Source organism: Cololabis saira, chromosome 18, assembly GCF_033807715.1.
Source record: "Cololabis saira isolate AMF1-May2022 chromosome 18, fColSai1.1, whole genome shotgun sequence".
Lineage (NCBI taxonomy): Eukaryota > Metazoa > Chordata > Actinopteri > Beloniformes > Belonidae > Cololabis > Cololabis saira.
In genome coordinates this window covers 23,703,526-23,716,777 of record NC_084604.1, presented here as the reverse complement: position 1 = coordinate 23,716,777, position 13,252 = coordinate 23,703,526, and the positions used below count along the sequence as shown (strand labels likewise).

The 13,252-nt window shown below is 40.8% G+C and overlaps 1 protein-coding gene across 2 annotated transcripts in view; it reads right to left on the bottom strand.

Annotated features, from left to right (window-relative positions):
- The window catches only part of stxbp5a (syntaxin binding protein 5a (tomosyn)), a 137,702-nt gene that overhangs the window by 84,594 nt on the left and 39,856 nt on the right, over positions 1–13,252 (bottom strand). For both annotated transcript variants that reach the window (XM_061746598.1, XM_061746599.1), the window contains exons 3-4: positions 3,895–3,976; positions 870–970 (exon numbers count right to left, since the gene is read on the bottom strand). In XM_061746598.1, the coding sequence (XP_061602582.1) occupies positions 870–970; positions 3,895–3,976 (183 nt within the window). The remainder of the gene's footprint in view (positions 1–869; positions 971–3,894; positions 3,977–13,252) is intronic.

Sequence of the window (13,252 nt, the reverse complement as noted above, 5' to 3'; positions counted from 1 at the left end):
TGCTATTGACAAAGCTTAATTTCAGAGCCATCTTTTAATTACATTTCCTTTCCAGTCTTTTACTCTAAAGTCCTTTATGGACAGCAAAAACTCTTCTTTACAGAAGAAAGGAAACCACAACGAGTTTGTAACCATTGTCTCCTAATCCGAAACCCCCTGACTCCAATTTTATGCATTTAAAATTGTTATAAATGTAGCAGTTCAATTACTATTTCAATAAGATTGATCTGTTATCTTATGTATTTAAATTAGGGGAAACGACTACAAACATCAATTTTATGGCATTTATTTGAGAGGATCACTTTTATCTGCATGCGTAAAAATAGACAGTTATTCTTCTCTGATGCAGGGAGCTGTTTGTGATCGATTAAATCCAGATCTCAGAACTTTACATTTCACACACCATTACCGTTGCCTGTTTGCATTTATGTTTATGGTCTGCTTGTTTACGGTGTGCTTCATGTAAACCATCAGCTGTTTGGGCGGGTTCACACCTGTGCCCCGGCGATGGGGAATCCTCAAAGGCAGAGGAAGTGACCCAAATAAAGAGCTTTCGGAGGACTACCGGGGACGGAGAGAGAAAGAGAGCATCATCCTCTCTGCCACCTTCTCTGAACAGTTTTCCGGGCACACAAACACATTCGCTAAATGAAATGCCGTCTGCCTGCAAACGGGATGAGTGGAAAATGTAAAAACTGACACCAGCAGCAAACTGTGATAGTGGCCTTGATCAGAGAGTCACAGTTCATATTGCACCAAACCATGTGTGAAGGTTTAATTTAGCACGTAGAGGAATAAGTTGGGGGGGGGGGGGGGTGTCCAAGCCCAGTGGACGCATCAACTACAGTCATTCCCAGTGACCTGATTACCTCTCTCTGTTGAACTTGAGGGAGTGGAGGATGGCTGGTCTCTTCTGCCTCAGGTTCCACAGGTGGACGGTGTCGTCAGCCAAAGCACTCACCAGCGCGCCCTTTAAAAGAAGAAGCATTTCTTTTTTTTTTTTAAATAAAAAAGCACTTAAACAAGAAGAGCTCAGCTCACAGAGCACACGAGATTACAACAACATCAAATGTAAACATGTCTTCATATGGCACATTTTCTCCGTGAGCATGACGTACATTAGTCACACTGATCCCCCGGCAGCTTGCTTGCAGGTAACAATGATAATTCATAAGAAAGTGAATGCATGTGTGTGTACGAGGCACTCAAAATCATCCCCATTTCCCAAAGGGCTTGTTTGTGCTGCTGAGTCACAGTCGCACAGACACCAATACACACATATACTGTACACGCACACACACACACACACACCAAACATGAACTACTGCATTTTTCAAACATGATGCAAAACAAAATCCTGCTTTTTCCTAAGTGACTTAGAAAGGCCTGGAGATATCCAATGCAGCTAGCATATTTCAAGCTTGTTAACCATCACTCACAAAATGCTCTAATATTTCTTTGTGTGTTCTGTATGAGCAGAACAGCTCGTTATTTGTGGAGCAGTTCCTTGAAAAGGCGAGGATTAGCTGTGCCCTGATTAAAAAAACCTAACAACTGGGTGTACATGGTGTGCTGCAAAATCATTTAATGAAAAATGTCAATCTCTCAGCGTATTTTTAATTGTGTTTAACTCATTACAAACTGCAGTTTTGCTTGAGGCAGCCTTCTAAAAGCTCCGGATTTCCAGCAAAAAAAAAACCTTTAAAATTCTCAGTCTCTGAATAAACTAGAAACATGAAATAAAAACAGTTTGAAAGGATTAACTTTGTAGCCTACTGTTATTGTAAATTGATGATTTTGCTCTCATGTTTAACAAAAAAAAGAATAAATAAATAAATGTTTGTCTTGAATATGTCCAGACTAAAAGATGAAAGTACACATACACTCACCGGCCACTTTATTAGGTGCTAGTACAGGGTTGGACCCTCTTTTGCCTTCAGATCTGCCTTAATCCTTCCTGGCATAGATTCAACAAGGTACTGGAAACATTCCTCAGAGAGTTTGGTGCATACTGACATGACAGCATCACGCAGTTGCTGCAGATTTGTCAGCTGCACATCCATGATGCAAATCTCCCATTCCACCACATCCCAAAGGTGCTCTATTGGATTGAGATCTGGTGACTGGATGTCATTAGAGTACTGTGAACTCAGTGCCATGTTCAAGAAACCAGTCTGAGATGATTCACGCTTTATGACATGACTCGCCATCCTGCTGGAAGTAGCATCAGTAGATGGTACACTGTGGTCATAAAGGGATGGACATGGTCAGCAGCAATACTCAGGTAGGCTGTGGCGTTGACACGATCAGTTGGTACTAATGGGCCCAAAGTGTGCCAGGAAAATATCCTCCACACCATTAGACCACCAGCCTTAACCGTTGATACAAGGCAGGATGGATCCATGCTTTCATGTTGTTGACAGCAAATTCTGACTCTACCATCCGAATGTCGCAGCAGAAATCGAGACCCATCAGACCAGGCAACGTTTTTCCAATCTTCTCTTGTCCAGTTTTGGTGAGCCTGTGAGAATTGTAGCCTTAGTTTCCTGTTCTTAGCTGACAGGAGTGGCACATTGTGTGGTCTTCTGCTGCTGTAGCCCACCCGCCTCAAGGTTTGAGGTGTTGTGCGTTCAGAGATGCTCTTCTGCAAACCTCGGTTGTAACGAGTGGTTATTTGAGTTACTGTTGCCTTTCTATCAGCTTCAACCAGTCTGTCCATTCTTCTCTGACCTCTTATTTATTTTATTTATTTATTTATTCTTTATTTCATTCATTGATAAAATAAAACCACAAACAATTTAATATAAACACAAACGTTCCTAAATTTTGAATGAAAGGGAGCAGAAAGAAAAATAATCTTATTTAATCTGCCCCTTTTTCCCAAAAAATCTATTTACAAAGAAGTACATTAAAAAACAACAACAAAGTAAACAAAAAACTAAAATAAAATAGCTGCCAGCCAACACAGACAGTCACCTCTGGCATCAACAAGGCATTTGTGCCCACAGTAGACCAGGGGTTTTATGAAACACTCAGACCAACCCGTCTGGCACCAACAACCATGCCACATTCAAAGTCACTTAAATCACCTTTCTTCTCCATTCTGTTGCTCGGTTTGAACTGCAGCAGATCTACTTGACCATGTCTACATGCCTAAATGCATTCAGTTGATGCCATGTGATTGGCTGATTAGTAATTTGGGTTAACAGTTGGCAGTTGGACAGGTGTACCTATTAAAGTGGCCAGTGAGTGTATATCTCTTAGTGGCAATTCTCAACATTTGATTGTTTTATAGTTTATAATAAAAAAAACAGTATTAATATTAAAGGGTGATATTATTAATAATGTGGATTTTTCAGGGCTAAAGAGAAAGTTATGTTTTGGTGTTTGAAGTAACTAACAAATTGTTGTCACATGTTCAAACTGTCTTGGGGGCTAGTTAGGTAATATGTCATTCAGTGTGCGGTTGGGATTTTCGTGACTCAGACATCACAGACTCATATCTGAGTATAATTACCAGCAATACAGTTCAAAGGTGTGATGGTGAGTTCAAAAAGGGCACACTCACTGTGTTAGAAAGGGTTCAAATGGAGGTTGATGGTCTATCTCCCCTGAGATAAACAGAGCTCAAAAGACAAGGTTGACAGAGAAGCTTCGGCACCCTTTTTCTGCCTTATTTAGATAGAATCAGGTCTCAAAAATATTAATCCCTCAGGACACTGTGTCCACTTGTGAAAAAAGGGCACAATGTGGCTTCATTAAGTTCTAAAAAGTGAAAATACTGCCTACAAGTCAAACGTATACCAGATGTAGCTATAAGTGAGATATTCTTCAGACTACAAAGACAGCAACTATATTTAAGCAGTTTAAGTTTGCTCTCATTTAGTGACGTACCTCGTTGATGAGAAACTGTAGTTGGATGACGGCTGCTCCGCTCTCGTGCTGACAGTAACACTCGACCCCGGGACGACCAAATCTGAAGGATCTCAGTTAAGGAATGTACAATATACCATGTGCACAATTATGACCACTTGCCTCACGTTTACAATAACGTAGCATACAAGCATGTGCCAGTCCCATAGCCATATCATGAGTGGGCATGAATACGTATGAATGTCCTCAGTCGGGTAATGGTGCCCTGAGGATGAAGTTGTCTTCTTGAAACACAGGAAAAATAAAAGCAAATATAGAAAAATTGAATAAAATAAAAATGCACCACTAGATGGGTTATGTTAGAAAACACCTCAGCAGCAGCATGTTGACTCTGATGTGTGAAAGTACTGCTTTTCACAATTTGCCCCATAAATATATATGACCTGAAATTCAACAGATTAATGAGTCATCCTTAAATATTTTGCACTTTTTACATCACAGTAGCATCTGAAGAACAAACACATGAGCCGTTGCAACTCCTGCAGGTCAAGTTGTAACAGTGTAATGTAGTTCTGCCTCAGCTACACTGCACCGTTACTGCTCATATCATTTTATAAAGTTGATTTTCATACATCAGTGCACAGAAGTGTGAATAAAAACAAAAGGGCAAATTTAATATTTATCATTTAATGGTGTTATTACACGTATGCTAAATTGGCACTGCAGGGCTTGATGCTCAATTCTTGAAGATATTTTTTGTGGCTGCTCAAATTTAGTATTTTTAAAATGCATCTTATATGAGGACTGTGAAGAGGAGTCTGTTTAAAGTGACCCACATGTAGAGTAAGATGAAGTGACAACGCACGCAGTACACCAGGTGCATGGATGTAAACAAGGATGCACCAGCAGGGACTCTGTGTGATTTCTTTTTTAAGCTTTTGTGCAATGGAAGTGGACAAATTTGTACACTGATTATTATTTTGTTCAAAATATCAGAATTTTCACTTTTAAGAATCCACAACAACCAGTTAAGTCAATAGCTGCTCATCCATTATTGAAAACCTGCCAAATGAGCCAGAACCCACACCAGAAAAACATTCAAATGATTAACTCATTGTTTATCAAAGTTTATATAATGTATTTTCATCAAATGACCCGTTATCAAACTACCTCAATCAGCTACTTTTGTTGGGTGAGAGAAGAAAATCTACCCTGATGCCCCCTAATGGTACAGTTTAGTACTGAGGGGGAGAACCTTCCAACACCTCACCTGGAGTAGCCATAAAGGCTACATGCTACCAAATGTTGTTGGGTAAATTGATACAAACATCATCCAGAGCCTTCTCCAAATTCAAAGGCACCAGGGTAGCCACCGTTTGATACACTGGGGAAAACGCCTATGTTAGGGTGACAAGAGGCCCACTCCCTCACCACCTTTCGCCCATAGATGCCCTGAGCACTGAGGTGAGACCGACTACATCTACAGTAGCTAGTCCATCTCAATCTTCTGCATGAGTTTAGGCTCCTTCTCCCATAACTCAATTAGCCTTAAAAAAGACTCACCTATGAGTTACCCAGCAGTCAAGATTGTTACGTTACAAAACACTCTTGGAATATCATTATACCATTCAATCGCTGTCCTCTAGATTATCATCGTATTATGGTCCCCATAATACTCTGTAAAGGTCAGTTTTACGGTGAACATTTGAGTTTAATTGGTTCCATTGTTAGAATAAATACACTTGGAATGTAGTAAACATACAGGAAATAGAATTAAATCCAGCACTCAGAAATACATGTAATTATGTTAGAAGTGAGTGCTCGCAAGGAATAAATATACAGAGTGGATACAAACCCTGGCACTAATCGTGAGGGCATACAACACAACGCTGAGGTGGAGAAAATGGAAACGTGGGAACATTCAAATAAAGAGAAAATAAATTAGCAGAGAAGAGGTGAAAATTATGTGAGCATATGAGAAAACAATAGCAGAGAGAAAGGGGAAGCAAGCACATACAAATGAAGTGAGATCAACAACTGATAAAGGATGCAGAGCAGAGAGAAAAGGCAGAAGGATGGAAGCTCGAGGGGAAAAAGAGACAAGGATGGCAGGAAAGGAGACTGATGGAGAATAACGAGTTTGCCCTCTCAAAGAGAGTGAATGGGTAAGTTTATATCCATTTATTCTTCCCATGAGCATCAGGGATAAGGTGGCAATTTATCATGAGGGGTCACATGGTGGTGTAAGAACCTGCACGTTGACACTATTGTTCATCATTATGTATGAGGATAGAGAGGCGGTGTGTTTCACCCGTGACCAGCTACTGTGAAATTCCCTGAGCTATTCCACAGACACATGAAGCTACTTATGAATAAAGATTTAACAGCAATAATGAAGGATTTTCCTGGGAGATAAATGCACATAGAAAACAGAGATTCAAAAAAAGAAGAGATTTCATCTCATTTACCACGATGACAAAAATCAAAAAAAGGAAGAAGATAGCGGTAGCTTAAGGATCTCATGCAAACACCAAAAATCACGTGCTCGCTTTGCAAACTGTACCACCAGTACAGATAACCATCAGTGCAACTTTTTCAGTTAACTCTGCACGTACATGGTATATATTACATACAATTTTTTTTTTTTTTAAAACAAGGAAGTCTTTTCTTACATCCGCTGTCAAATTGCATTTTAAAATTATTGCAGAAGTATATTGCAGAAATTTCTTATAGCCACACAACTGTTTAGACTTTAAACAAAGTAAGAAAAAACTGTTTACAGTATTTAAATAACTTACTGTAGTTTTGAATCAGTTCTGAAAATAAATGGAAACAGCTACAGCACAAGCATCCCTGACAGTATAACTATAGAACAACGTTTGTGATTACATTTCAAGCACTGGCTTGTTTAGCGAGCACTGTTGCAACATTTGCCATAATTGTTTAACCTTTACAGTTTGCAATTTTGTGCCTCATGTTTCATTAATATTTAACACACATTTTACCAGATCCAGTAATTTCAGATATAGCCTCTGATACCATCTGTGCTGACCACCGGCTGTCCGGTTTGTCTGTTAACTGCAATTCTCTTTCTTCTTCTTCTTCTTTCAGCCTTTCCCTTTAGGGATCACCACAGGAGATTCCCTCTTGCTCCGTCTTCTGCTTCTTCCTCTTTCCCACCAACCAGCTGCATATCCTCGGTCAACACATTTAGAGATCACCTGCATTGGTCTTTCCTTTCTTTTCATGCCTGGCACCTCCATCTCCAGCATCCTTCTACCATTGCATTCACTATCCATCCTCTTTACTTGTCCAAACCATCTCTTTTAGACAAAATTTTAACACTAAGCTTCGTCTTCAAGAGTCTGTTCCTCTGACATGCTCCGTTTTAATCTTATTAATTGCTGTCTTTCCCAAAGAAAATCTTAGCATCTTCATCTATTGGTTCTTGTTTCTTTATCATTGTTATTGTCTCCACTGTCAATCAATCCATCACTATGGAAGACAAGAAGGTACTCAATGCTGATAGTTACTGTAGTCCCACTTCTACCTGAAACCCATCTGTTATTCCTACTACATACCTGATGCTGCCTTTTACTCTCACATACTCTCTCACCACTCCATACATCTTCTGAAAAACTAAATATTCATCCTGGAGTCACTGAATTGACCTCAAAAACAATTAAATGATTACAAATGCTCCCATGTTTAATTAAGCTGATGCGCTAACATGTTCAATAATTAAATCAAAGTTTAACAGACTTATGGCCCTCAACCTAAGAGAGAGCTGATAATCAGTTTTAAATTAAAGAGCGCTCCCCTTCAGCTCCAGATGCCATTAGATATCAAACGGAAAAGCGCCTTCTGTGATTCCTGAAACCTATTCCTCAACTCCTCAGGCACATTAAGCTTTGTTTTGCACACTGCACAGACAATTAAAGGACTAAATCTCTGTGGCAGTGATACTCTGATCAGAAAGATCCTGTGGATTTCAGCATGTAAGCCCCAAGGGGGATTGAAGACACTTAAACTGTGAGGACACAAATTTGGTATTAGTCAAATCTCTCTAATGTGGCCTGCTTAGCTTAAAAAGCTTGAAACAACCTCTGGCCACCAGCCATCCCCTTAATTGATCAGTAAGATCTTTTTTTTTTAAAACACATTTTGTCCATTTGGTGTAGTTGACATCCATTGTATTTCTTTTTGCCTCCGTACATGGTTCTGTGTTGCCCTCAAAGCCATAAAATAAGCAGCCATGACTGCTAAAGTTGTGCTGTCAAAATTTATAGTTTGGTTAATAAGAAGTACCAATAAATGATCATGAATGACGGCAAGAACATTTTAAAAAGTTAGATGGTTCATGAAACTCTTCCTTTGATTTTAGTGGAAAACATGTGCATGCCCTCTGTTTGCAGGAGAAAAATTAGTTTTTTCTAGTCTATCTACACCACAGACTGTATTTAGAGAAAAAGTATCTATTAAAGTGTTGCTACATGAGATAGAAGAGATGAAACGTAACTTTGACACATTTATCATCAAAAAAAGCCTCCATCAAACCCTATGGTTTGATATAAATAAAATCATAACATCTAATGCAGCGAATGCTTTATTGTTAAAGCAAACAACACAATGTTTACTGACGCTGAACACATAGTTTCAAACTGATTACTTCAAAATAACAGTAAAAATAAATTGTTCTGGATCACAAGCACTGCATGACAGAGAGGTAGTGAAAAGATAATCGTTAGAGGTTCATGCATGTCATCTTCTCTCAATGCACACCATTGGCTCGTGGCCTCATCTAAATACATGTACTGTACCCTGTTATGATCGCATTTAGAAGATTTTCTAAATAAGTAACATCATCTCACAACAGAACATGTGATAGCTAGTAGTCCAGAGTGCAAAACTCAATATTCACTCAATATTTGCATTCCTTAGTCATTTCCTTTTATAAATACAGACACAACGGTTATATTTTGCCATGTGATAACATAGACATTTGCAATCTCATTAAATAAAAGCGTACATGTTCAATATTGATGATTTGGCCAGAAAATGCTTATAAAGAGGAAGGACAGGGTGGACAGAGGCATTAGTTTGCTGACTATAATGGTGGGGATAGTTTTTTAATGTCCATTACACAGAACATTCTCCACGGTTCTTCACAATTTTTCCTTTGCTCCAACTTACAATGGGCTTGGAGCAGAGGAGGCCTTGAATGAATTTTTTCTAAGTGTTATGTCAGCTCAGTCTCCACATTTTCTTTTATTGCCAAATATTTTGGATACTGTTGATAAAAGAGGTGAAAAAAGGTCTGAACCTGTGACGGCTGAAAGACAAAAAAAAAATACTGATAGAGGGGGCACGGTGGCGCAGCTGGTAGTGCAGCTGTCTCACAGCAAGAAGGTCCTGGGTTCAATTCCCGCTGGGGACGCTGTGGGCGCTGAGTGTGTGTTAAGATGGGGTGGGGAGGATCTGGCCCGAATAACGTGATGATCTATGTGCTACGTCCGGCCAGAGAAGCCCAACCCTGTCTGGTGCAAAGAAGCGCCCTGCTCACTCCTCAGGTTAAGGAGGAGACCTGAGCTCAGTGCAGGTTCCTCCCGGGGTTGGTAGAGGATGGCAATGCCCAGGACTGTAGCTTAGGTAGGAGCACTGGGTAATAAAATGGGGAAAAAATATACTGATAGAGTGATTGGATGGTGAATCAAGAAGGATAATAAGGTTTTATGTGAAAGGAGCTCCCGTTATTGGGGAACGAAAAAAAAAATGTTCCTATGGAATCTGTTTTGAAATAACAACAACAACCATGAGCAAAGAGTGTGAAATCAACACTGAATAAGCATAAACCACACAGTTATTTTGGTGAACCTTCCACAGAAACTGCAAGTAACCTGCAATAACATTTTAAAAATACAACTTAAGGTTTTATTGCATACAACCCCCCCCCCCCACCAACACCATTTCATATGCGTCATTATTAAACACCTCCAGGGTATAAGTTTGTGAAACAGAGGTTAAAGGAGCTTGAGGCTCCTTTTAAGAAATGAGACTCTCTAGCGCCACCCATCACCACGACGGCCGTTGGGGGTACTGCAGCCAACAGTGAAGCCGGCACGGGAGAACGGGGAGAACGCACATGCAGCATCATGTGACGTCACATCCGCAGCCCAGCACGGGAAATTCGGGACCGAATTGCAGCACATTTTGCAGCACACAGCCTGTTCAAGGCAAAGGAGAAATACACTAGAGGGCTCATTCTTTTGGGTTTGGAACGCTTCATCTGACATTATTACTAGAAAACTTAAAATGTATACGGATTTTTTTCATAAATCTTGCCACAATCCGGCCTCAAGCTCCTTTAAGTTAACTTTATCCTCCCAATATCTTTATGCATGCCAAATAAACATGATAGAAGCCTAGATGCCTGAAGTCAAGTTTGTTTTAACATAAATCAAACCATTTGAAATCCTGATTGAATGAGTTGACTGAAGAAAAAAATAAAAATAATCACAGATGCCCCCCAAAAAATGCTGCTCACATACTTCACACTACAGCAATAAAGGATGACTGAACTTGTTCATTGTTAATGATGCCATACCTTGTGGCATTGTAGAATGCAACTTTGAAAAAATAAATAATGTGTTTTTACACTGTGCTGTTGATATTCTTGGTTTGTTGTGCCTGGAAGTTACAGAGTTTAAGTGATGGCGGGTGAAAATGCTGCACAGCACACCAACTGTCCATGATGCCTCCTAGGCTGTGCGTGAAATAAATGCATGTGTCACCTCTATCATTGTGCACACATAGTACAATAAACGCTGAGTCAAAAACTGCCATTGGGCTCGGGTTGACTATCGTTGGAGTGGCCAGTGAAGAGAAGCAAGCTAATGCTGGACACTGCCCTGTATCGCTACATGTATTTTAAAATCCAAAACAGGCACAATACCTGGCTCAACTAACCTGCCGATGTTTCAGCTGTGGTGAACAGCATGAATCTATGTTCCAAAGGAAGATATTGCTATTGTTAGAGAGAATGTAGACTAATCTCCCAAGTGAAAGAGAAGAAATTCATGAAGCCTTTTCAGGGAGGGAGGCTCTGCATGCAGAGATAAGGATAGAGATAACGTTTCCATCTTACAGTGTGGAACTGAGGCTCCAAAACAAGTACAGCCCTTCCAAAAATCAAAGCACGACTTCACAACACAGCAAGCAATTTAGTAACACAAGGTTACTATTTATATATACACTATTTTTTTTATTAGATAAAACAGGGAGGCAAAAAACCTTGATCATCTTCTTGGATACTGTCCTGGTAAACTGGCACAGACCTGGGGCCTCATGTACAAAGAATGCTCACGGTCGGACGTTCAAAAAGTGATTTGAACGTGGAAAGTTGCGGTCTTTCACGCACACATCATGTCTGGCGTACGCACATTTCTGAGGTTTTGTCTGTTGGCAACACTCACTGGTGATGCAGTGAAGGACACGACAGTCCCCACATCACCAGATAAGTTATAGCCTACAAGAGTGGCACTGCAAACATTTCACAATTAACCACATGAACATATAAAGGCAGGAGCACAACGATGGAACCTGTTAATCCCAATGGCAGGCTTGGCTCCATTAGAGGAACCTGCTGATGCAGGATCAGGAGGGAGACAGTCTTCAGGGACCAGACTGACCTGCTGGTCCAGGACTAAGACTGGACCATCAGCTGGATTAGGTACCAAGAGGATCCTTCTGTATCTCTGCCCTGAACTGGACCAGCTGCTCCAGTTCGGACCAACATGATGCTTTCAGTGGGAGCTGCTGACAGGTCGGACATCTCTCAGTCGCCATGACGACCGTATGGGACGAGTACTCGAGATAAAATCCAGGGGCCTCAGTTATAAAAGAGTGCGTAGGATCCATACTAAAAGTGCACGTGCGCCCAAAAGCTGAAAATGGCGTGCGCACAAAAAAAAAAAAAAAAATCCCGATTTATAAAACCGTGTGCACGCACTTCTGCGCGCAATGTTCGCTTTATAAATCAGTCCAGCTGGAAGGTTGCGCACGTGAATTCGCCTCATACCCCGCCCTCTACACGCCCACTTCATACCATAAATGGGCAATGCAAATTACATGATGATTGTATTTGCATATAAATGAGCCTGCTGAGCATGCGCAGCGGCTTCCTGCAGCCTGTTTCTGCTGCGCGTCAGGATGAATGAGACGTGTCAGGTAAGGCAACCATGCCACTAAATTTCACGGAGACTGAAATCGAGATGTTGTGGATGAGGTGGAGGCCAGGAAAACGACATTATTTGGTGGTCACAGTAAAAGTATAAATAGTATATAGATAGTATAAAATAAAGCGAGTGAGTGGCAGCACGTCGTTGCTGCGCTAAACGCTGTGAGTGTCACGGACAGATCTGTGCAGAAAAAAAAAAAGAAGTGGTGTGATTTGAAGGTGGAGGCCAAGAGGTAGGTTTTTTTATTTATATAAGTTTTACGTGCGCGGGTGAAACCTTTAAGGCTGATTTATGGTTCCGCGTTACACCAACGCAGAGCCTACGGCGTAGGTGCGCGTCGCCGCGTACCCTACAGCGTAGGCTCTGTGTCGTTTTAACGCGGAACCATAATTAAGGCTTTACGCGCATGTGTAAAGGTTTCACGTGCGCGTAAAACTCATTATATATATAAAAAAAAATCTGTGTCCCTTTAGGGGCTCCGTAGAGTGGCCCGGCACTCATTTGTTCTGTCCTCAGTCACTCTACAGTTGGAAGCGGTGGGTGACGAGGAGGTTCCCGGCACGTCGTGTCCTGCACCGCGGCTGCAGCACCAGCAGCACAAGAGTCCTGACTGACGCTGTGCTTCAAACGCAGAGGGACACGATCAGCGCTATTATATTATAAGTCTGATATGTGATGACATTAAAAGTATGACATGAATCTGGCTTCATTTCACCACCTCACCGCCTGCGTCACCAGTTCCCCATATCTTCAAAACGTTTGTGCGTAAAGATACGCACATATTCCCGTTAGTTTTTTTTTTTTAAATCCCAACCTTTGCGTAAAAGGTGACGTGCGCATCATTTGAAAAAGTCCTGTTTTGTGCGCACGCAAGCTTTATAAATGAGGCCCCAGATCCTTAAAATATCCCATAACTGTGTCTGAACAGACAAAAATTAAAACACAAATTTGCATCGAAGAACCGGTTCTGTAAAGTTGTCTTTCTAAAAGAAAAACTAACATGTCTCTGAAAGGTTGGTTGGTACGAACTGATGTGACTCAGCAATGAATGAATAAAGTTGTTATTGAATGCAACTTTCAGAGTTTGATATAGATATACATATGCTGCAGGACTCCAGAAAGTGTTTCTCCGGTGATGGACC